Source organism: Pongo pygmaeus, chromosome 1 (assembly GCF_028885625.2).
Source record: "Pongo pygmaeus isolate AG05252 chromosome 1, NHGRI_mPonPyg2-v2.0_pri, whole genome shotgun sequence".
In the NCBI taxonomy this organism is placed as follows: Eukaryota; Metazoa; Chordata; class Mammalia; order Primates; family Hominidae; genus Pongo; species Pongo pygmaeus.
Window position 1 is genome coordinate 209,496,784 of NC_072373.2, and position 24,756 is coordinate 209,521,539.

Consider the following 24,756-nt stretch of genomic DNA (forward strand, 5'->3'; position numbering starts at 1 on the left):
GTCGCAAACTCCTGGGCTCAAGCAGTCTGCCCGCCTCGCCTCCCAAAGTTCTGGGATTACAAGCATGAGCACCGGGCCGAAGGGTACATGATTTCTATTAATAACTCATATTTGACTTCTTGCTGTTGATATTAACCTCCATCACCTAGGCAATCTGTTATTTTCACTGAGTTTACAGCAGGGCTAGAGTAACAACAAATGTTGGCTGAACAAAGGCCAAGACTGGAAAATGTGGATGAGGGCAGAAGCAAATGGGAGGGGTGGTGAGGAAGACAAGGAGAAGCAAGCAGAAAGAGGTGGCCTGCGCAGGATGTCCCTCTGGTGCGGTTCACGCAGGGCTGGGCTGCTGGATGCCAGGCAGTTCACGTTCTAGCTTACTCGGTATTTACAACGGCCCTTTTACGGATGAAGAAACTGAGACCTGAGGGTAAAAACAACATGTCCAAGGTCACATGAGCCAGCAAACCTGTGCTTGGGCTCAGGTCTGTCTTAACTGCCTGATAAATGTTGTTTCTAACTCTGTTCCACAAAGGATTCATGATAGGTTATAAATAAAACAGATTCAGTAAAATGACACGCAATACCAAATGGAAAATCAGAATCACGGAAAACAGAATGGAAAATGTGGACAAGGAAAAAACTGAACCTAAAGGCGAGTTTCTGATTTGGCTATGAGTTTCCTGGCAGCCAAAGAAAAAAGAGATACAAACTGATTCCTGTTATTAAAAAGTAAAGAAGCAGCTTACACTTTCAGGAACTTCATAGTAAATTTAAGAATAAGTTAATCACACGGAAATTTCTCTGGTGAAAAATACTGGGAAATATAATGGATAATGTAATAATAATAAATGTCAAGTGGCATATCTTTAGAAATGATAGCCATATCTTTATATCTTACCCCTTGGCCAAAGTTGTCTTACTTGGGTTTGTTTTTGTTTTTTTGCGACAGGGTTTTGCTGTGTTTCCCAGGCTGGTCTTGAACTCCTGGCCTCAAGCAATCCTCCCGCCTGGGTCTCCCAAAGTGCTGGGATTGCAGGCATGAGTCACCATGCCCAGCCAAGCACTTTACCTATATTAACTCATTTAAGTGTCACCAGAGTCCTATGAGGGAGGTACTATTATTATCATCATCCTCATTTGACAGATGAGTACTGAGGCACAGAGAGGCTAAGTCACTTGCTCAGGGTCACACAGTTGGGAAGTTCAGACTGGGGATCTGAAATGAGGTTTAGATCCAGAGCTTTTACCCGCTACATTATAGCATCTGTTAAATATAAGTGTTTAGCTACCAGATAATATGAGTGTATTTTAGATGACATGTAAAGATTTAACAGATCCCAGCCAATTACTGGCACCAAAAGTAGTAACTGATGGGGACTTCGGCCACAAAGGGCAGCGTCTCTAAGGAGCTGAGGCTTAGAGACAATGTGAAAGCAGCTGTGGAGGGTATGGCTCAGTCCCAGGCCTCAGAATTTCACATGTGGGGCTTCCCTTTTCCACTTCATCACCCCAAGATGCCTTAATGATCCCCCGCCTTTGGCCAACCAAACGCAAGAGCCATATGAGTGACTAATGTCGTCTGGGCAAAGGGGGTCATGCCCAGGTGCCACCAGGCCAGGAGGCTTTTGTCGCCAGAAACCTGTGCGTGTTTATATTTCTCGTTTCTGCTCACCCCAGGCCTTTGATTTCCAAGGGTGGAGTTTCCAGAGCTGGGCACAGTTGCACCTTCATCTGGCTGTCATCACTTCCTCTGTGCAGCTGGGGCACCGGGGACTGAGGACGGGGCAGTCCACAGGGAGCCATGGTTCCACCCCTCCACTCTTGGTTTCTGCCAGGCCCTCCTCTTGAACACCAGACCCAGATTCAACCCAGACTTCTCCTCCACGGCTGCACAGTGCCAGGAAGGGAACTGAGAAGACCAAAGCGGAGGTTCTTTACCTTCCCCAACGTGCTCGGGCCCAGGCGTGGCACCCACAACCACAAATGAGACAATTAGGGAGGATAAATGCTGGCTGCCCTGTCAGCCCAGAGCCTCAGTCTGCCCAGGGCACCCAGGCTCTGTGAGGTTCCCACCTGAAGAAGCAGTTCATCTTCCACAAGGAGCACAGGACCAAGAGTCCAGGACCCAGGTTCGAGGCCCAGCTCTGCCACTTTCTCGCCGCGGGGCTCGGGTTCTCTGGAGGCAGCGTAATGGAGTCGGTGGGTTTGGCAGGGGGAAGATTCGCATTATGGCTCCCTCAGTCTCCAGGCAGGTGACTCAGGGCTGTGGGGAGGTCCTTTCTCCTCCCTGACCCTTGGTCATCTCATTTGTAAAGCGGAGGTGATGATTCTCATCTCAGGGACGAGGCACTGTGGGGTTAGGAGAGAACTTGTCAAGTGGCATGGTTGGTTTTTGGTCTATCCAGGCCCCTCCCCATCTCCGTAAGCTGGAAGCGATACTTGTGAGGCTGAGGCTCTAGGTGGGTGTGGGGAGCCATTGAGGTAGTGAATGGAAGGCCCTGGGCAAAGGGCCCCAGGCAGCTGTTGAAATGTCAGTCACTCACTGTGGACTTCCCACCAAGCAGAGCCCGCCAAGCCTTTCCCGTCTGAGGTGGGTTCAGTTTCACTACCGGGCTGAGGCAGGCATCTCAGGAAGGGGCCCTCGGCTTTTGTGTGCTGAAAAATAACCAGGCTCCATCTCTGCTGATTTCTGCTTGGGAGTTCCGTGAGCTTCCTGCATCATCTGTCCACAGACAGGCTGCCGCAGGGTGGACATCAGAGTCCCTGGGGTGGCTTCCGGCCTCCCTCCCTTGCCTCCCGCCTTTGCTCAAACATCTGTAGAGGCTCCAGCCCCAGATTAAGCCCTTAAGGCGACAGGGTCCCACGAGACCCAGCCTCTGCCATCAGGGTTCTCCTGTCTAAAATGCTGTGTGCCTCAGTAAAAGGCAGCATGGGGTAGGGTGGCTGTGTGGGGACACAGAGCCAGGGACCAAATGCTGTCTGGGGTCCCTGGAGAGGGGTCAGGAGAGCTTGCCAGAAGGGGGAAATCTCTGAAATGAGACAGAAGGAGGAGGAGCCATCGCTTAACCGCACCTGGGCGAGTTACTTCCCTGGGCCTCAGTTTCATTCTCTGTAAAAGGAACCAGTGATACCCACTTCTGAGGGAAGGGTGAGAAGCTTAAAAGAGATAGTGGGTATAAAAGAACTGACAAATCCCTTACACCACCCGGGTGAATCCCTTACACCACCCAGGTGCCCAGGGGAGATGTTCTGTGAACTGAACTTCTTTTTCAAAAGTCTTTTCCTCTGGCAGTCGACACCTGGTAACGTAGTGTAACCAAGTGTCCTATTCTAGAAAAAGCCCAGCTGCAACCCAGCAGTAAGTGAAGCAGCCTCAGAGTCCCCTCTCTCTCTGGGATGGGTAATGGAAACTCCTCCACCCGGTGGGAGTGAGGCAGAAGTCTCCAGAATTCAGAGCCTTCCCATGCACCCTGCCTCCCCAGGGCCTGTGACCTTTAGATGTGTTCCCTGTTTCTGTAGGCATTATGAAGTTAGTTGCAGGAGAATTCTTGAGAACTTGAAGGCACTTGTCCTCTACTTGTCCCCCCTTTGATTTTAACAACCGTTTGTTGAGCACCTACTCTGTGCCGGGTGATGGAGAGTCTCTGTTGGACAGGCCAGACAAGGTCCCAGCCCCAGTAAAGCTGTGGATTCTGGGGAGGGACAGAGAGAGTGATGATAAAGACATGGAAACAAAACAGTCTGCAACAAGTACTGTAAAGGAAAACAAACAGGATGCTGTAACAGAGAATTTGGGGGACTACTTAGGATTCCTGGGACATTTGAGGAGCTGGTAGGCTGAGATCTGAAGTTGGAGCTGACCATGGGAGGAGTAGAGAGGAGGAAAAAATGTTCCAGATAGAGACAACAGCAGCTACAAAGGTCTTGGGGGAAGGGGAAACTTGTAGAAACTGAGGAGTTGCGTGAGGAGGTTGGGGGGTGGGGGTGGGGCGCCGGCAGCACAAGATGAGGGCCCAGAGTGGGCAGGGGCCATGGGGCCTGGTGAAGGGTTTGGATTTCATTCCAGGGACAGTGGAGGGTTTTTAAGCAAGGGAGTGGTAATATCAGAATTTTATTTTTATTTTATTTATTTACTCAGACAAGATCTTGTTGTGTCATCCAGGCTGGAGTGCAGTGGTGCAATCACAGCTCGTGGTAGCCGCCACCTCCTGGCTTCAAGCGATTCTCCCACCTCAGCCTCCCAAGTAGCTGGGACTACAGGTGCATACCACCACGTCCTGCTAATTAAAAAATATTTTTTTATGTATATATATATTTTACGTATATATATATTTTATGTATACATATATTTTATGTATATATATTTTATGTGTATATATATAGTATGTGTATATATATATATTTTATGTATATATATACATATTTTTTCTTTTTGTAGAGATGGGGTCTGTGTTGCCCAGGCTGGCCTAGAATTAGACTCAAGTGATCCTCCTGCCTCAGGCTCCCAAAGTGCTGGGATTACAGGTGTGAATCACTGCACCCAGCAAGATTTCTGTGGTTTGTTTGTTTGAGATGGAGTCTCACTCTGTCACCCAGGCTAGAGTACAGTGGCACAATCTCAGCTCACTGCAACCTCCACCTCCTGAGTTCAAGCAATTCTTCTGCCTCAGCCTCCTGAGTAGCTGGGATTACAGATGCATGCCACCAGGCCCAGCTGATTTTTTGTTATTTTTAGTAGAGATGGGGTTTCATCATGTTGGCTAGGCTGGTCTTGAACTCCTGACCTCAAGTGATCCACCCAACTTGGCCTCCCAAAGTGTTGGGATTACAGGCGTGAGCGAGCCATGGCGCCTGGCCTCAGCCAGATTTCATTTTAAAGGCTCATCCTGGCTGCCGAGGGGGCTGTCAGAGGGCAGGAGTGGAAGCCAGGAGACCATCAGGAGCCACTGCCCTCACTGTCCCTGTGCGGTCAGGCCCCTCACCCCTCTAAACCTGTTTATTCACACATATGTGTGACTGTGAGAATCAAATTTGGAATGAGCAGAAATGCACTTTGCAAAGTTGAAAAGTACGCATAAATGCAGGGATTCCCGCCTTGCTAGAAGGGGAGAGTCCTTTGGAAATCCGCTGGGTTAGACCTCTCTGGGGTTCTTGGTTGGGACAGTGCTGGGGCTGAGTCCCTAACTGAACACCTCATATCCGAGAGAGCCCCCTTTCCCTGCCTAGGGTTATAGGAGAGGGCTCAGGGGCCGGGGAGGGGGGCACCTGGCTGAGGCTCTGAGTCTTGAGGGGGAAGATGGGAAAGAAGGGTCCCCTTCTTGGCTTCTGACTCCCCCTGGAGCAATGGTTCTCTTGCGTTGCAGGGAGGGCGACACCTTTGAGCACGGGGGTGACCACCGGACCACCCTGCAGCCATCTAAATGCACACACACAGCTCCTTTCATCCCGTGTCAGGGAGTTCTCTGAAATTTTCTGAAACTCATTCACGAACTCTGGCTTAAAGGCCTCTGAGCTAGAAAGGGGAACTGAAAGGGGACACCTACCTTTTTACCCCACCTTTTTTGTCTGGTCCTCCTAGCATTAACCCCCTAGACACATTAAGGGCTGATGCTGGGGGGAACCTGTCTTGATTGCTCTGGGCCAAATCGAGGGCACCTTCCTGATACTTTTGTTATCTGCCACTGGGCACCCCGTTGTTGAAGGGGGACTTAAGATTTTCTCGAAGGAGGGGTCACTGAGGGCCTTTCCTGCCTGCTAGGGGCTTCAGTTTGGGGGCCCCCTCTCCCGACCTCCGGGGAAGGGAGGGGTCCCCATCTCCCCCGGGCCTCTCGGGTCTTGGGGTCTCCCCGGGAGGCCGGAGGTTGGGAACCGGGCGCCGGCGAACCGATCAGGCCCCGCCCGCGAAGGTGGTGCAACGCCTGGCCCGGCCCATCCCATCCCGGCCACCCGGGCAGCGGGACCAGGCGTCTGGAGCGCAGCATGCGGGGCGTGTGGCCGCCGCCCCCGGTGTCCGCCCTGCTGTCGGCGCTGGGGGTGAGGCGCGCGCGGCCCGGAGGGCGGGGGCGGGAGGCGGGCGGGACCCCTCCCCGCGCGGGCCGCTCCGTGGGCCGGTCTCGGTCTCGGGTGTCCAGGCCGGGGCGGGGCGCGGCGGCGGCGGCGGCGGCGCCAGGGTCGGGGCCGCTTCCCCATTCTGGCGCGAGAGCCATGGAGGCGCTGAGGGAGTCCGTGCTGCATTTGGCCTTGCAGATGTCGACCTACAAGCGGGCCACGCTGGACGAGGAGGACCTGGTGGACTCGCTCTCCGAGGGCGACACGTACCCCAACGGCCTGCAGGTAGGCGCCCTCCGCTCCCTCCCGACGTCCAGGCGCCCCGGGCCCAGGCATGCGCGCTGCTGCTGCCGCGCCCCCCTACCTACCTACCCCGCCTCTTCCCCTCCCTTCCCCTCCCCCGTCCCGCCATCCGGGAGGGGCCGCGCCTCCCCGCAGCTGGAGCTCCGCGCGGAGAAGCCTGCCGGAGTCCACCAGTCTCCCCTCACCTGCCTCCGCCATCCCCAGATCCTCCCGGCCACCTGCTTCTGGGGCCACAGCCCAGGTGGCAGAGTTGAAAGCACCCCCCGAGACCCGAACTGGTCCAGTTCCCTTTCCACGGAAGGCACAGTTTGTGAATGTCCCGGGACTTGCCCAGGCCCATTACTGGCAGAGTCTACAGCTGTTTCTGTTTTAGCGTGGAAAGCCCTGCATCCCTTGAACCCACTCCCCTAGTCCGAGGCAAACTGGGAAGTTGGTCACCTTATCCGGGAGGCAGTACCACCCTCTTCCTCTTGCCCTCCCAATACCTGAGTTTCCTGGGGCCAGGAACCTGTCCTCTGCCCCCTCTCCCTGCCCCGTTTCAGCCTACTCAGGAAGTCCAATTCCTCCCCTCCCCAGGATCTCCGCCTGTGGGCATCTCATCTGCCCACTCCTGGGGAGGGCCCCACCCCCGTCCCTGCCTTGTGACAGGACATTGAGCAAGGCTGCTTTCTGCCCTCCCCTCCCTGGGGGGCTGCACTGGGACAGTTGTGGCCAAGACCTCAGCGCTGGAGGGGTTTGGAACCAGCCAGGTGCGTGGGAAGGTGCTGGAAACCGCTGGAAACCTAGCACGTAGGGTGCGGACACCCTAGGAGACCCAGTGATCTGGCTCTTGAGAAGCCACTGTAGAAAGAGGAGCTGGGGCACCCCAGTTCCCGGAGGATTTCTGCCAGGTAGACCAAGGGAAGTATTCGGGAGAATCTTGGGGCCACTTGGTGAACTGGCACACAACTCTTCCCAAAGGCGAGCTTAGGATGAATGGACGCTTAGTTGCCAGGCCCACTCTACTCAGACACCCCTCTTAGAAGCGGGAATAACCCTCCCAGCGCAGGGAGACACCATTGATGGAGTTCCTCCTCCAGGAATCACATAGGCCCAGGGGACCCAAACTCACGGTCCCAAGGGCTCTACCCACTGGGATGTGTGGTACCCCTGCTTAACCTTCAGGAACACCCCTGAGAGCTGGAGGGATTACTGTCCCCACTTACAGATGTGGAAACTGAGGCTCTGAGAGGGGCAACCACTGGCCTTCGGTCACAGAGCTAAAAATCCGAGAGCGACACGTCAAACCCTGTCGGCCTCAAACCTCTTTCCAGTGGACTCTTCTTAAGAGGCTGAAGCCGGCAGGAAATTAGATTTCTGGGGCAGGTGCTTTTCCCTTCTCAAACCAAAACAGAATCTAATCAGCAATGTTTTTCAGTCTCATCTTCCACAGAAGGGTCTAAATATATCAACACAAAAGCATTTCAGAATTCACAGCAAAGTAATAATGCCGTGTTGCTGTTATCCTCACAGCAGCCTGTTTGGGATATAGCCTTTTTCAGATGAAATAGCACGTTTCTCTGGGGAGGGCCCCAGGCCAGGCAGGAGGAGCCCGTCTCTGAAGCCAGCGACCTGGGTTTGAATTCTTACTCCACTCATGACCTTGGGCTAGTGGCTTAATCTCTTTCAGTGGTGGCGGCCTCACTGTGAAATGGATGTTAGAGAAAGTGGATGTTGTACATATTCTATGCGGCCTGCTAGGATTATTGCTTTATGACCCATGAAGTAAGGGCTGGCGTGGCCATGTTACTGATGATAAAGGTGAGGTACGGAGAGAGGTTAGAGACATTCCTGGGGTCACATCGCTGTCGTCTATGGTTGGAGTTAGTGTCTTGTCCCCAGATGGATACATTTTCCACTTTCCTTGCAGGAAAAGGCAAAGAGGTTACGCAAGGATTTGGGGCATTTTTGTGGGTACCCAGCTTGGCTTGTGTGGCGCTGCCACAACTTCCCCAAAGTGAACATGAATTAGCCAGTGGTTGCTTTTCTGAGTCAAGAACCCATTCATCTCCATTTATGAGGCAGAGTATTCTATTAATTGAATGTTTTCAATCATTGGCTTTTTTTTTCCCACAATGTAAAAGCTTTATATGCTCACTTGGGGGAGAAGAAAAGATAGTCAAGTATAAAAAGGAATTAAAAACGGAGCAGTAATCCTGCCACTTGGAGATAACGGTTTCTAGTTTTTCACACTTGTGTGTATATATTTTTAAGCATAGTTGAGCCCACTCTAAATACACAATGTTATATCCCGCATTTTTCATTCAGCATCTTCTACATTGTCAGAAACTTCCGAAACATGCAGCCATTAAAAATCATAACACCTCATGGTACCAACTTATAAAAATATATTTATTCAATCCACTGCAGTTGGACACTTAGGCTCAATTGCTGTCACTCTATGGGTGACCCATTTTTAGCTTTTCAGATTATTTCCTTTGGGCCGGTTGCTAGCAATACAACTTCTCTCTCAACTTTATTTATTTATATTTATTTATTTATTTTGAGACAGAGTCTCTCTCTGTTGTAGAGGCTGGAGTGCAGTGGCACGATCTCAGCTCACTGCAACCTCCGCCTCCCAGGTTCAAGCAATTCTCCTGCCTCAGCCTCCGGAGTAGCTGGGATTACAGGCCCACGTCACCACGCTCGGCTAATATTTGTATTTTCAGTAGAGACGAGGTTTTGCCATGTTGGCCAGGCTGGTCTCGAACTCCTGCCCTCAGGTGATCTGCCTGCCTCGGCCTCCCAAAGTGCTGGGATTGCAGGCATAAGCCACCACATCCAGCCTGCGCTCTCAATTTTAGACTTTTTAAAATAGACCCTTCATCCCAAATCCTTTCTCTTGATGGACAGCTAAAAAATAAGCTATTTGATTTTTCAAGATTTTGAAGTCCATTCGTTTTAAGAAGTCCCAGGTGATCAACACCAATAACTAATAAATGAAAACTTCTATTTTTCAGCCAAACTTGACACATTTGTTACTTTATTACTTGCCACATTTATTTATTTTTTATTATTGGACCTGCTGGCCAGTGTTGAATTTAACCAGAGCAAAATTCTACCTGTACCTCACCTGAAAGGGTTTTTCTTTTTCTTTCTTTTTTTATTTTTTTTGAGACAAGGTCTCACTCTGTTGCCCAGGCTAGAGTGCAGTGGCACAATCTGGGCTTACTAGCAGCCTTGACCTGTGATTCTCTCACCTCAGCCTCCCAAATAGCTGGAACTACAGGCAGGTGCCACCATGCTGGCTAATTTTTTGTATTTTTAGTAGAGATGGGGTTTTGCCATGTTGCCCAGGCTGGTCTCGAACTCTTGGCCTCAAGTGATCCTCCTGCCTCAGCCTCCCAAAGGTCTGGGATTACAGCCACCGTGCCTAACCTTTTCTTTTTCTTTATCCCATATTTTAGGCACAGATTACTTGCAGTCTACTAAAGTGAGTCACTCTGAACCAAGCACAGAATTCAAACAAGCTGGCTCTAACTTGGAGCCCCAGCTCTGTCTCTCCTGGGCTGTGAGACCTGAAAGCAACTCACTTCCACAGCTTTCTTTGTAAAATGGGGTTAATATTATTAGCCCACCTCTCAGAGCTGTTGCAAAGGCTCAAATGGGACAGTATGAGGGAAAGCATTTTGGATAATGCTTAGAAAATGGATTTGGTTGTTATGAGGATTATTACGGAAACTCACTGTGGGTGACATGATATAATAATATACGTCTAAATATGCTAGCTTTTTCTCTGAAGCCTCTGCTCTGCCAAAGCCAGCTGCCTGATCTTCCCACACCTGAATATATACCATTTCAGTGGCAGGAAGGGAAATAGCTGAAGTTACACCTGCAGCCTGAACTGAGGAGCAGATGGCCATGTCTACCAAAACCTTTGAAATTCATTCAGTTACTTCTAAAAATCTTTTTTTGTTGTTAAGAAAAAAAGAAAGGTGAGATATTAAATTCTTAGTTATAGTTTTCTCATTTTTTTCCCACCTTGCACAGGGCTCTCTTCTCTTCTCTTTTTTTCTCTTTTTTTTTTTTGAGACAGAGTCTTGCTTGTTGCCCAGGCTGGAGTGCAACGGCACAATCTCGGCTCACTGCAACCTCCACCTCCTGGGTTCAAGCAATTCTCCCACCTCAGCCTCCCCAGTAGCTGGGATTACAGGCGTGTGCCACCACGCGTGACTAATTTTTGTATTTTTAGTAGAGACGGAGTTTTACCATGTTGGCCTGCCTGGCCTCAAACTCCCGACCTCAGGTGATCCACCCGGCTCGGCCTCCCAAAGTGCTGGGATTACAGGCATGAGCCACTGTGCCCAGCCTTTTTTTTTTTTTTTTTTTTGAGGCAGGGTCTCGCTCTGTTGCCCAGGCTGGAGTGCAGTGGCGTGATCATGGCTCATTGCAGCCTTGAATTCCTGGGCTCAAGCGATCCTCTCACCTTGGCCTCCCAAAGTGCTGGGATTACAGATATGAGCCGTCATGCCTGGCCAAAGCTGTCTTTCCAGGATGATTTCAGGGACAAGCCCACTCAATACTTTAAAAAGACATGTCTGTTTACCTGGAGTTGTTATCAACTCTGTTTGCCTATTATATAGCCTTGAGGTTCGAGAGTCTGAGAAGTCACACCTGGGACCTCAATCAGCCTCCTCATTTTAGAGATGGGAGACTGAGGCCCAGAGACTGCCCAGCAACACACAGTGGGATATTTGACTTCTCAGGGTTACCATCTTTCTCCCATGCTGTGGGGAGCTGGGTGTTCCTTCTGGGAAGCGATGAAAGCTGGAAAGTACTTGTAAATATTAGCCTTTGATTCTTGCTAAGATGTGAGGAGTGCCCTCCCCTACAACGGATCATATTTTAAGCTGTTACCAGTCGTTTAAAGTCAGGCATCTGCGTGGGGTGGCAGACGAGGCTCAGGCGGAGACAAGAGGACACAAGGACTTGAGAATTTTGCTCTGGACTGACCCCAGTGCCTCAGCCAGAAGGCCACCTCATGGAAACTTTACTGGAAGAAACTTCCCCAAACTGACTTGGGGAACTTCCGGAGGCAGGGTTCCTCGCAGACTGGGCTGTCACAGTCGACTTGCTCTCAAAGGCTTACTCCAGGGAGCCTGGTGCCCCTGCCAGCACTCCCGGGTGGCTGGGCTTCTGGCTGCAGAGGAGTGGGATCCCTGCCAGACCCTTGGCCAGACCACTCCCATTGCTGCTTCGTGCAGCCCAGGTTGCTGGGTTCTGCCTTACCTTCCGACCTGACTCTGAAAACCTGGCTTCACCTGGCTCCCCACGCTTTCTCCTCCTGGCTTGTCTCCTGGGCCCCAGGCAGCAGGCCCCGTCCTCACCTGCAGAACTTGTTCTTGCTGTAAGCCTAGGTGAGCCAAGCACTCACTTCTGTAACCAAATATGTGTCCCGGATTAGGGCTTTGTTCCCTTGGCAGAGGAAACCCTGGGAACTCCTGGCTGGACACCGCTGCTCTTTTTCCCTTACTCTAGCTCTCTCATTTCTTTGTCTCGTTCTCCACCTCTCTCTTTTGAGGGCACCCCCTCCCTCTCATTCTCTTTCTGCCTCCCACAACAATAAGTAGGAAATTAAGCCCACCAGCGAGCTGAGCATCTGCAGTGATTCTGCGTCTTCCAGGCGTCAGCGCTGCCTCTTAGCGGATGGCCATTTCATAGTGCCCTCTCCTGAGATGGACCGGGCTGCCTGCCACCAATCATCCTACCCTCCAAGCTGCTCAGGCCAGTCTCCCATGCTTAACAGGACCTCATTTCCAAAAGAAAACTAAGAAACCAGTCACATCTCCCCCCGCTGTGACCTCATGTCACGGATCCCCTCCACAGTCCCATGAAGGAGGCTGGGCAGGTGTGACAGGGATGCAAAGAAAAGAGACTCAGCCGAGGCCAGCGGCCATTGGAAGCAGATCGGTGCCCTGACTCATGGCCCAGCCCTTTCCATTGCCCCCAGGAATTGGCCACCCTGCCCTGGAGAGGCCTCCTGATCCTGGCCTAGTACCTCTAGGTGACTTCTTCTGCCCCAGGGAGAGGCATCTGGATTCATTCTGCCTTTAGAGACAAGGCTTATCCAGAAACCATGAGGCCCATAGCTGATAGTACAAGTCAAGCAAAGAATAAGACAAAGGTTAAAAACCCCATTTTCAAACTCCATTTGCTATTCTTGCCTGGAACTATGAATTTTTAATTCAATTCTGGCTTAATTTTAATTTAATTTTGCAGTGAACACCATCTGTTTAGATTCAGCACTTTGCATCAAACAGTGAGGGTCAGCTCCACTTCCTGTGGTAGGTCTGCGGCTGCCAGTCCTGGAGACATGGGTTGCCTCACTGTTCTCTCTCCTCTTTGTTTGCCTTCATGCCCCGACTTCCTGTGTTTCTTCTGGAGCTAACACTAATACCTACTCTTAGGAATGTTGTGAAGATAGGCTGGGTGCAGTGGCTCACACCTGTAATCCCAGCATTTTGGGAAGCTGAGGCGGGCAGATCACCTGAGGTCAGGAGTTTGAGACCAGACTGGCCAACATGGTGAAACCCTGTCTCTACTGAAAATACAAAAATTAGCCAGGCGTGGTGGCGGACACCTGTAATCCCAGCTACTTGGGAGGCTGAGGCAGGAGAATTGCTTGAACTCGGGAGACAGAGGTTGCAGTGAACAGAGACCTCCCCACTGCACTCCAGCCTGGGCGACACAGTGAGACTCCATCTCAAAAAAAAAAAAAATTAATTAAAAAAAATTTTAAAAAGGAATGTTATGGGCCAGGTGCTGTGGCTCACGCCTGTAATTCCAGCATTTTGGGAGGCCAAGGCGGGCGGATCACGAGGTCAGGAGATTGATTGAGACCATCCTGGCTAACACGGTGAAACCCCATCTCTACTAAAAATACAAAAAATTAGCCAGGTGTGGTGGCATGTGCCTGTAGTCCCAGCTACTCGGGAGGCTGAGGCAGGAGAATCTCTTGAACCTGGGAGGCCAAGGTTGCAATGAGCCGAGATGGCGGCACTGCACTCCAGCCTGGGCATGTCAAGAGCAAGACTCGGTCTCAAAAAAAGAAGGTTATGAAGATAGAATTGCACCATCAAAATAGAATTAATATGATCCCAGGCACTTAGCACTCAAGTGTTTATTTGCTGCCATTATTCTTTTTTCCCTTTCCTCTCCCTCTGTTTCTTTCATCTCCCCCCTTCTGGTCCTTTCTTCTCTCCCTTCTCTCCGCAGATGGCTTTGCTCCTTGCTCTTAGCTGTCTCCTTGTCGCCCACACCACGACATTTCCCTGTCCATTTAAGGTGAGGTTTTCCTGCATCCCAAGCCTAGTGGCTGTGTCCTTTGGCTCCCTGGAGCTAGCACCAGGCACAGGGGTACCTCTTTTCTTTTTTTCTTTCTTTCTTTTTTTTTTTTTGTTTTCAAGACAGCGTCTCACTCTGTCACCCAGGCTGGAGTGCAGTGGCGTGATCTCTGCTCACTGCAGCCTCCAGCTCCCAGTTTCAAGTGATTCTTCCACCTCAGCCTCCCCAGTAGCTGGGATTACAGGCATGTGCCACCATGCCCGGCTAATTTTTTTATTTTTAGTAGAGACGGGGTTTCACCATGTTGGCCAGGCTGGTCTCAAACTCCCAACCTCAGGTGATCTGCCCACCTCACCCTCCCAAGGTGCTGGGATTACAGTCGTGAGCCACTGCGCCTGGCCTCTTTTTTTCTTTTTTGAGAAGGGTCTTCCTCTGTTGCCCAGGCTAGAGTGCAGGGGCACAATCATGGCTCACTGCAGCCTCGACCTTCTGGGCTCAAGCAATCCTCTCACCTCAGCCTCCCAAGTAGCTGGGACTATAGGTGCATGCCACCATGCCTAGCTAATTTAATTTAATTTATTTTTAAGAGATGGGGTCTGACTATGTTTCCCAGGCTGGTCTTGAACTCCTGGGCTCAAGCCATCCTTCTGCCTCAGCCTCCCAAAGTGTTGAGATTATAGGCATGAGCCACCATGCTTGGCTGATGGGTACCTCTTAAACCAAGGTCTCATCCCGGCGCAGTCGCTCATGCCTGTAATCCCAGCACTTTGGGAGGCTGAGGCGGGTGGATCACGATGTTAGGAGTTCGAGACCAGCCTGACCAACATGGTGAAACCCTGTCTCTACTAAAAATACAAAAATTAGCTGGGCGTGGTAGCACGTGCCTGTAATCTCAGCTACTCAGGAGGCTGAGGCAGGAGAATCGCTTGAACCCGGGAGGCAGAGGTTGCAGTAAGCCGAGATCGTGCCATTGCACTCCAGCCTGGGTAACAGAGGAAGACTCCGTCTCAAAAAAACAAAACAAAACAAAACACTGTCTCACAGCCTCCTTGTGCCCTGTGAGCTGAACCACGATAATGGGGGCATGAGAGGCCTAAAGGAGGAAGGATAAAACAAGTTCAGGGGCACCAGGACACATACGTCAGTGTCCCTAGGCAAGGCAGTGCCTGCTTCAAGTCCTTGGGACCCCTCTGAGTACCAGAGGCCAAGGTAAAGTGTGTGAGATAACTGATTACTCTGAAAAAGCACTTTATAAACATTTGAGTACAGTGTACGTGTTAGCATCATACCAGGCTGTCTCTCTCTGCACCAGGCCCTCACAGCCTGAAGTTTTAATTCATGAGGGTAGCATGGTCTGAAACTTTCATTGCTCACTTTTTCAGAAGAGATTCTTGAGCGATTTGAGCGGGCAGCATCCCTCCCACTGCCTGACCCAGCTGCTTCAGTGTCTGAGCCTCCTGGGCCTCCAAGGAAGTGTCTCTAAGCCCCAAGATCCTTTGCTCAGTTTTGTTTTGTTTTGTTTTGTTTTCCGAGACGGAGTCTCGCTCTGTCGCCCAGGCTGGAGTGCAGTGACGCAATCTCGGCTCACTGCAACCTCCGCCTCCCAGGTTCAAGCGATTCTCCTGCCTCAGCCTCCCGAGTAGCTGGGATTACAGGCACCTGTCACCACTCCCGGCTAATTTTTGTTTTTTAGTAGAGATGGGGTTTCTCTATGTTGGCCAGGCTGGTCTTGAACTCCTGACCTCAGGTGATCCTCCCACCTCGGACTCCCAAACTGTTGGGACTACAGGCATGAGCCCCTGCGCCCGGCCCCTTTTCTCAGTTTTGGAACCCAATTTTTTTTTTCCACAGAAAATGTTTGTGTTCCTCCGTCTCTGGTGCAGCAATTCCCAGTCATTTCCTGCCCAGTAAATACCTAACCATGGCCACGTGGCTTCTCAGTACCCTTCCCTCAAGTGACCCACTTCAGATCCCCAAGTGCCAGGGTGGGACTCCCTCAGGGCTCTGACCTGGCACCAGGGGCACTCCTCAGGCTGTTGGTGGGGCTGTTGCAGGTCAGAGTCTGAGTCTCCTCATCTTCCCTGACAGCTCCCCTTCTTCCTGGCAAGCCTTGCTCCCTCCACCCTGCCCTTCCCAAAGGGTAAATCTAATCATGTCACTCCAGTCCTCAAGAGGAAGTCCAGGCTCTTAACCTGGCATTCTGTGCCCCTTAGGATCTAGGCCCCCCTCTCCTCTCCACTTCCATTCCCTCTTATCTGGCCAGCTCCTACTTATTCTGACTGACTCAGGCCAGACATCACCCCTTCCAGGAAGCCTTCCCTGATTGAACCCCTGCCCACCCCAGTCTGTTTCTTTATCTGCCTCCCTGCTGGGCTGTGTATTTCCAGCATGGCCCTGAATTGGTGCTCAGCTGTTACCACATGATACAGTGTCACTGAACGCATGTCACCCCACCTTCAGGAGACCCTTCCTGTCCTGTGGCCGTGGGTTTTGCAGGAAGCACCTCTTGGAACAGAGGAGAACCCCAAGCTGCCTTGGGTGTGAGAGGCCTGGGCTGTCGGCCCCCATTGCTGCTGGCTGGTGTGTCCCTCCTCGGGCAGGGAGGGCCCTGCCACACCCTGCACTTCCTCTCATTGTGCCTCCCTTCCTGTTTAGCTAGACTGTTAGGCTGGAGGGATTTTTCCTCCCTTTCAGGACCTGAATGAAGCTATTTCTCCTTGCATCTCTGCCAACATCTCCCAGGACCCACCTTTGATCCCCTCATGGGCTCAGGCATCAACAGCTTTAGGTTCCAATCCCTGATGTCCCCATTCAGCTGGGTGGTGAGAAGCCAGGGTCTCACCTCTGGACCTCAGTTTCCTCACTTGTAAAAAGAAAAATAACGAGGTGGCTCATGTGTTTTTGCGTGGGATTATGAGGGTTTAATGAGCTAAGGATGTCTGTGCTTCTGGGAAGTGTGAGCCATGGCTGTGTCACCCTTGTCCCTGACCCCGCTGATGTGGGGGCTCTGCAGAGAGCCCAGCTGGGTACTCACTGGATGCCTGCAAGTCCAAACATCCTGTTCTTTTTTGAACTCCTCACTGGAGAAACAGGGAAAAGCTGTAGTTTTTTCCTTCCACTCATATCGAGTGACACAAAAAAACAAGCCTGTCGGGGCTGAGCTGCTTGACTGTCTGATGTTTGGGAGCAGATCCGAGCAGCTGAGCAGGGTGGCTGTTCCTTTCCTGGATTAGGGCTGAATCTGTGGGAACCAGACCACCCCTGAGAAGGAGGCAGCCCTGATGCCTCCCCAGGGCCTGGGCCTGCTGCGGAGCCCCTTCCTCCAAGGGAAGCGGGGCCCGGGGCTCACGTCTTCCCCGCCCCTCCTGCCTCCTTCCCTGCAGGTGAACTTCCACAGCCCCCGGAGTGGCCAGAGGTGCTGGGCTGCACGGACCCAGGTGGAGAAGCGGCTGGTGGTGCTGGTGGCACTTCTGGTGGCAGGACTGGTGGCCTGCTTGGCAGCGCTAGGCATCCAGTACCAGACAAGTAGGTACCTCCGTGTTGCATGGTGGGCTTGACTCACTCCTGCCCCCGGCTCTGTCAGCTTGGGCGAGGGGGGCTTCCCTGCTTAAGCCGGGACAGGCCTCTGAGGCCAAGGAGGGAGACAGGCCCAGGGGGGTCTGGGTGCTGACATAGACCAAGACCCGGGAAGTGGGCAGCGTGGGGGGTATAAAGGTCTCGCACTTGAGTCCACATCCTGTCCCAGCAACTTACTGGCTGTGTGACCTCGGACAAGTCACTTATTCCCTCAGCCTGTGTCTTCTCTAATTTAAATGGGAAAACAGTACCCAACTGGAGGATGGGTCTGTGGACTAGAGATAACATATGTCACATAGCTGGTGCCTCATAGGACTTCTTCAACTTTAGCTCTGGGTACTGTTGTTGCTAGGATGTGGGGTAATTACACACATAGGCTGACATTGTCTGCTATCTCTAATTCCAATAAAATAACAATAATGCCCTCTGTTTACTGAATTCTTCTCCTCGGACCAAATACCCAAATACCACACCCCTGGCTTCAGATGCAATCTCATTTCCTCCTGGAGGCAGCCCTGTGAGGTGTGGTTACTTTTGGCCCCTTTTCCATATTAGGAAACTGAGGCACTGAGAGAGTGACTTGCTAATCCAATGCGGAGGTTGGAATTCACCCACAGGCTACTGGACTCAAGCCCAGGCTCCACCTCCCTTTGTAATCCAAGTACGCTCCAGAGCGCATTACACCCCCAGGAGAGCTGCCCTTCCAGGATCCAGCTGCCCATCATGTTCCTTGGTCGGTGCCTTTGTCCCGCTTTGAATGGTGATACAGTTGGGCCACTCTGATCCTGCTGTAGGGGTCTGAGACTAGTTCTCTGTTTCCAACTGAGTGGATCTAGCCAGGTGCCTCACACAGAGTTGATGCTCAGTAAACACTTATGAAGTGTGAAGGGGTGGATCCAAGTTAGAAATAAGAATGGGGAATTAGCCAAAGCCAGGACCTCTCAGTCCCCTGTGCCCCAACATTTATTCTTCTGATGGCAGATGGTTCACCTAGTTGAGCAGCCTCTGGGGGCTCTGCTCAGCATCCCACCCACTGACTCGGTCGCTCACCCCATGAGAGAGATTAGGAGCTTTCACAGGACCTGGGAACATCCACTCCAGACTGTGTGGAGCCTTCCCTCTGTGAAGTTGCTGGCCTGCGAGGGTGGCCGCACCGCGCTGGGGTGGGGAGGGGACTCAGGGGCCTAGAAAAGAGCAGGGCCTTCGTCTGAGCATTCTTCCATCCCTCCTGGGTTAGGCAAACAGGTATTCATTCATTCCACAAAGATAGGTTGTACTTAAGAAATAATTGCTTGATTAGTTAACTATAATGGTTTGTAGGTGTTTTACCAAATGTGCCTGGCTCAGCAGGTGCTTAACGCATATTTGACTAATTAATGACTAGTTTTCAGGCCCTTAACCAGATGTGCTTAGCATAGTGCCCATGCCATAGGTGTGCAGATAGTAAAATGAATAAATTAATGTTTGAACGAACAAAGGGGTAAGAAGGAAGATGAAGCTGGGAACAGTCTTTCTCTGCTGAGTGTGTGTATATTGTGTGATTGTGTCCTGGTGTGTGTGTGTGTGTGTGCCTCCTATACTAACAGGACACAAGTTCGTCATCCTCTCCTGCCACTGCCATGTCGCCTCAGCCTAAATCAGCTCTAGTTCTGAACCCCCTGCTGGTCAGTGTGGACCCTGGCCAGCACGTCTGCACAGCTCTTGGCTCAGAGCAGCGGGAGCTGGCCAGACTCCGGCAGCCAGTGTTGCCCTGAGACTGCCCCTCGGAGCTCCGAAGTTATGTCTTCACCAGAAACCAGGAGGGAGTCCCCACGGGCCAGCTCCTGATGATCAAACCCAAAACATTTCTGTTGTTATTGCCCAGTGGGGCCCCTTGGGAGGAATCCTGCTTCTGCCTCTGTTGTGTCCCTCTCGGGTCTCAGAAGGGTTTTCTCCAGCCTGGACCTGGGAGAGGAACATTCTTCCCCTGGAGTAGAGCTGGGCAGAGGATCAGGTGACCCCTGAGCCACCTGGGAAAGCAGTGACCACCCCAGATAGTAACAGTAACCTCATTACCCAGGAGCAGGTGCTGGTGCTGGCCACATCTGAGCAAACATCAGGCCAGTCAAAGCAAATCTGGCCAGGCGCAGTAGCTTACGCCTGTAATCCCAACACTTTGGGAGGCCGAAATGGACAGATCACCTGAGGTCAAGATGTTCGAGACCAGCCTGACTAACATGGTGAAACCCCATCTCTACTAAAAATACAAAAATCAGCCAGGCGTGGTGGCGACAACTGTAGTCCCAGCTACTCAGGTGGCTGTGATGGTGCACACCAGCTGCTCGAGAGGTTGAGGCAGGAGAATCACTTGAACCTGGGAGGCAGAGGTTGTAGTGAGCCAAGATGGCACCACTGCACTCCAGCCTGGGTGACAGAGCAAGACTCTGTCTCAAAAAAAAAAAAAAAAGCAAATCTTCTGATGATTCTGAAGGCCAGCCTCTGGGAATGTCTGGGCACATAGTACGTGTTTACTTACCTTCCTGCTATGCTTCCTTTCCAGAAACATGCTGGTGCTTTGCAAACAGAGGCAGCAAAACAAACAATACATTCTCTAAGAACATATTTTAAAGAAAGCATTCTATACAGTTTTGAGGCCAGGCTGTCCAGATGAGTGTCTGTAAATTAAATCTAGGATCTGTTTCTGCTTTCTCAATTGATCATGCATGTCCCAAAGGAAAGAAATGTTTGCTGCCTCTGCAGGTGGTGAACAAGTGCTGAATAAGGCCTTTCATTCATTCAGTTGTTCATTCAAAAACACGTATTGAGGCCGGGCGCAGTGGCTTATGCCTATAATCTTAGCCCTTTGGGAGGCCGAGGCGGGTGGATCACCTGAGGTCAAGAGTTCAAGACCAGCGTGGCCAACATGGTGAAACCTCGTGTCTACTAAAAATACAAAAATTAGCCAGGCGTGGTGTTGGATGCCTGTAATCCTAGCTACTCAGGAGGCTGAGGCAGGAGAATTGCCTGAACCCAGGAGGCAGAGGTTGCAGTGAGTCGAGATTGTGCCACTGCACTTCAGCCTGGGTGACAGAGCAAAAACTCTGTCTCAAAAAAAAAAAAAAAAAGCGCGTATTAAACAGCTGCTAGTTGCCAAATACACTGCTAGACAATGGAAATATAAAAACGCATAGGATATTGGCCTGCCCTGAAGTTCACATTCTAGTAGGAGAGGTGGACAAGGAGATGGTCGTGACATAGCACAGTAGCACAGCAGGCACCCAGGCCACTGAGGGGCCCAGAGAGGGAAGGGGGTCTAGGAAGGTTTCCCTAGGAAGACGGGGCCTTAGATGAGGGGGCCTGGAAACCATGAAGTCATCAAAATGCATGAAGCACCTCCTGGGCCAGGAGTATTTCATGAAGTTTCTGCAAACCATTAAATAGTTAAATAATCAAGCCATTGCTCCTTAAGCACCTCGTAGGTCCCTAGCAAAGTAGGCACTTAGTGAAGAACTCAAACTTCTGAGACTGCTTTTTTTTTTTTGGAGACGGAGTCTTACTGTTGTCACCCAGGCTGAAGTGCAGTGGCGTGATCTTGGCTCACTGCAATCTCTGCCTCCCGAGTTCAAAAGATTCTCCTGCCTCAGCCTCCCAAGTAGCTGGGATTACAGGTGCCCACCATCATGCCTGGCTAATTTTTGTATTTTTAGTAGAGACGGGGTTTCACCATGTTGGCCAAGCTGGTCTCGAACTCCTGACCTCAGGTGATCTGCTCACCTCGGCCTCCCAGAGTGCTGGGATTACAGGCATGAGCCACCAAGCCTGGCCTCTGAGACTGACTTCTAGGACTAGTTTCTTGTTTTGTTTTTAAACCCAAGTCCCTGTATGATAACAGCAAAAACCTTAATCAGTTAATCAGTCTGTCTCGCTCTCACACACAGACACATTCACACAGATTCTGATGCATCTTCCCACGTTAGGCTCACTCTCAGCCTGTCTCCTGGGCATCTCCACCACCCAAGATATTGTAAAATTTTCCTTCCTGTGGTTTGATGTGTGAAAACAATAGGTATTCTTTTCCTTCTCTACGTATGGAGTTATGTCGTAATACTCAACAGGCTCTTTCAACCTACATGGAAATTCTCTGCCTGCCCCATAAAGATTCTGGTGCCTTCCCCAAGTTTGGGAGCGGAGCATGCAACTGTGATTAAGATGATTTGATTTAGAGATATTTAAAATGGCACCATCACCCCCACCATTTCCTTTCTATGTTTTCACGCGTAATGGCTCCATAATTTTTTTATGGCACACCTCTCGGCTGTGAACAATAATTTTTAACTGTTGTGTGTTTATCTCAAAGTCAGATCACCCTGATTTTCCTGCTGTTGTGCGGCTGCTCTGAGCCTTTTGTCAGCCACCCATCTGAAGGACTTTGTGTTTGTCATCAAATGTTACTAATTCCACAAATGAACCTCTGCCCACTGGCCTTATGTTCCTGAGTGAGGGGAACACTGCCCCTACTAGCTCGTGTGTTCTTTGCTGCTCTCTAAAGACTGGCCTGAAACTTCAGACCCTGAGACTCGAGGAAGCTGAGCCCCCGTGCCCAGCCATGGCCATCATCACTGTGAAATCTGTGAAATTGGTCCTACCTTTCTTCCTAACTTTTAGATGGAGAAACTGAGGCATGGAGCGATGAGGTCACTTGCCCAAAGCCCCACTGGCAAAAGTGGAAAGCTGAATTTGAACCCAGGTCTAGTGGCCTCCAAAGCCCACCCTGCCTCCCTGCCTCCCTGTGTGCTGGGGAAACGGATCTCAGCAGTCAGGCTGCACCAGCCCCTGGTGTGACTGGCAGAGAGGTGGGGAGGGAAAGCAGAAAAACACAGCCTTGGCATGGCTGGACCGAGGCAGGCCTGGTCCCAGCTCTCAGCTCTCCGCCCTTCCACATAGCTGGGCGACCTTGTTCCGTTCACTCCCTCAGTTTCCTCATCTTTAACTAGGGACATGATGCCTGCATCTGATGACTTGTAATGAGTTAAATGAGATCCTGAATGTGTGCAAAGTGCCCGGTGCACGGCCATGTTCAGTAAAGTCCCTTTGGTCATCAGCACAGCTTGGGTGGATGGATGATGGGGCTGGGCCTGTGACTCTAGGTCCTGCACAGTCAGCTTCGTGTTGCTGCCTCAGGCCAGGCCTCTGCATAGGCCACCCAGGCTTTGGGTCTTTTGGGAGAGCTCAGCCGCCAACCTTGAGGCAGGGCTCTGGCCCTTTTCTCTTGCCTCTGGCAAACCAGTCTCCTCGCTCTAATCCCCCAGGATTGAGTGCAATGGCTCGATCTTGGCTCACTGCAACCTCCACCTCCTGGGTTCAAACGATTCTTCTGCCTCTGCCTCCCAAGTAGCTGGGATTAAGTCGGCCTCCCAAAGTGCTGGGATTACAGGCTTGAACCACTGCACCCAGCGTAGCCTTTGGGTTTTTGAGGATTCCCTGAGGTCACTCACTCTCCTGCTTGTACACAGGAGTGATTTTTCCTGTTTCCTCCTTCTATTTCTAATAGGCTTTCCTCCTTCCTATGTCCTGTCATCCATACGGTCTACATCACCCTTTTGGCACATAGTAAATGTTCAGTTTATTTTTGTAGAAAGGAGGACAGACATTTCTCCTACTGTTCCATTTTGATTTATGTGTATATCCCAAACTGAATTGTTAGCTCTTGGATTAAAGGACTCTGCCTTTTTATGCCCAATACCCCAGTACCCTACACACACACACACACACACACGCACGCACGCATGGGCACACACTTTCATGCAGGTGCACACATGCACACACACGCACTCCATACTCAGCAAAGAACCTGGAAGATAGTCATTATCTTGCTGAATAAATGAATGCATGTGTGAATGAATAAATTTGTTGAGCATCAAGGAAAAATAGAGTCAATGAATATTTATGGAGGAAAAGGTTGATTAAGAGAAACACCTGGGTTCTGGATACCTTTTAGCCATAGGAAGGATTTTAGACAGCTGAACAGAAGTCTTGTGTTATAAGCCAGCAAATTGTAAATGGGCGGAAATCATTTCTCTGTAGGGGTCTAGTGACCGTCCAGTTCCAAATCTGTGTGGTCAGGGCCAGGGTGGGACATGTGGCCCCTGGGCCCCAAGCCCCCTTCTCTGCCCTCCCTGCTTCTTCCCTGCCTGCCCTTCACTGGCCTCTTGTCCTTAACCCCTCCAGGATCCCCCTCTGTGTGCCTGAGCGAAGCTTGTGTCTCAGTGACCAGCTCCATCTTGAGCTCCATGGACCCCACAGTGGACCCCTGCCATGACTTCTTCAGCTACGCCTGTGGGGGCTGGATCAAGGCCAACCCAGTCCCTGATGGCCACTCACGCTGGGGGACCTTCAGCAACCTCTGGGAACACAACCAGGCAATCATCAAGCACCTCCTCGGTAAGCATCCAGCATGGAGACCAATAAATGGGCCACAGCGGGGAGCTGTCAGCTGACCCAGCCAGCTTCCCAGCTGCGCCTGCTTAAAGGAGGAGCTTGGCAGAATGGGCCGGGCAAGGTAGCTCACACCTGTAATCCCAGCACTTTGAGAGGCCAAGGTGGGTGGATCACTTGAGGCCAGGAGTTCAAGACCAGCCTGGCCAACATGGCAAAACCCTGTCTCTACTAAAAATACAAAAATTAGCTAGGCATGGTGGCATGCGCCTGTAGTCCCAACTACTCGGGAGGCTGAGGCAGGAGAATCGCTTGAAACTGGGAGGCAGAGGTTGCAGTGAGCCGAGATCGCACCACTACACTCCAGCCTGGGCAACAGAGTGAGACTGTTGTCTAAAAAATAAGAAAAGAGGAGCCTGGCAGAATGGAAGACCATAGACTTGGGAGTAGGTGAATCTGGGTTAGAATGTCTGCCCTCACTCACTGTATGATCCTGAGTAAGTCACATGTCTCTGAACCTCAGTTTCTTCATCTGTAAAATGAGACTAATAAGACCCAAGGAACAGTTTTGAGAACTAGAGAGCACATGTGTAAAGCATTAGCATGGTGTGTGTGGCATGTAAGGTGTACACAAGAACTGGTGGCTGTGGTTGTTACTTTTGTGGCTTCAAGCTTGGCGTAGCTTTTGACTAGTATTCACTGTGAGTTTTGAAAGTTGTGAGCAAAAGGGATCGAGACTGAACACACTAGATCGGATTCTAAGGTTGTGATCCAATGAAAGTTCTAACAACAGCTTATCAGAGAATTAGTTATGCAGTGTAGGCGGGAATCATCCTTAGCCTCACGGTGATCGGGCTTGCACGATAAGCCGTCTGGTCAGAGTTCTCTTTGCACTTCACTAGGCCTTGGGCACCTCTAGTTCACCCCTGTGTTGATGGTTTTATCCTCAGATTAGAGCTCCACGTTGTCTTGTTTGCAGCTGTATGCTTAGTTAATGTTTGTTGAATTCCCATCTGCCCCCTGGGCTCCTCCTCCAGTGTGAAATTACGACACCCATGCTGTCCCATAAAGCTGCTCACCTTAACACTTCCA

The 24,756-nt window shown here is 51.1% G+C and overlaps 1 protein-coding gene across 5 annotated transcripts in view; it reads left to right on the top strand.

The window, feature by feature from the left end:
• The window catches only part of ECE1 (endothelin converting enzyme 1), a 128,428-nt gene that overhangs the window by 48,571 nt on the left and 55,101 nt on the right, over window positions 1-24,756 (top strand). For 2 of the 5 annotated variants that reach the window (XM_054502671.2, XM_063667444.1), the window contains exons 2-4: window positions 6,247-6,333; window positions 17,058-17,199; window positions 23,458-23,670. In XM_054502671.2, the coding sequence (XP_054358646.1) occupies window positions 6,247-6,333; window positions 17,058-17,199; window positions 23,458-23,670 (442 nt within the window). Of the gene's footprint in view, window positions 1-1,835; window positions 2,130-2,175; window positions 2,200-5,794; window positions 6,034-6,246; window positions 6,334-17,057; window positions 17,200-23,457; window positions 23,671-24,756 lie in introns of those variants that run through there. The other 3 variants (XM_054502681.1, XM_054502661.1, XM_054502654.2) reach the window with 3 other exon arrangements.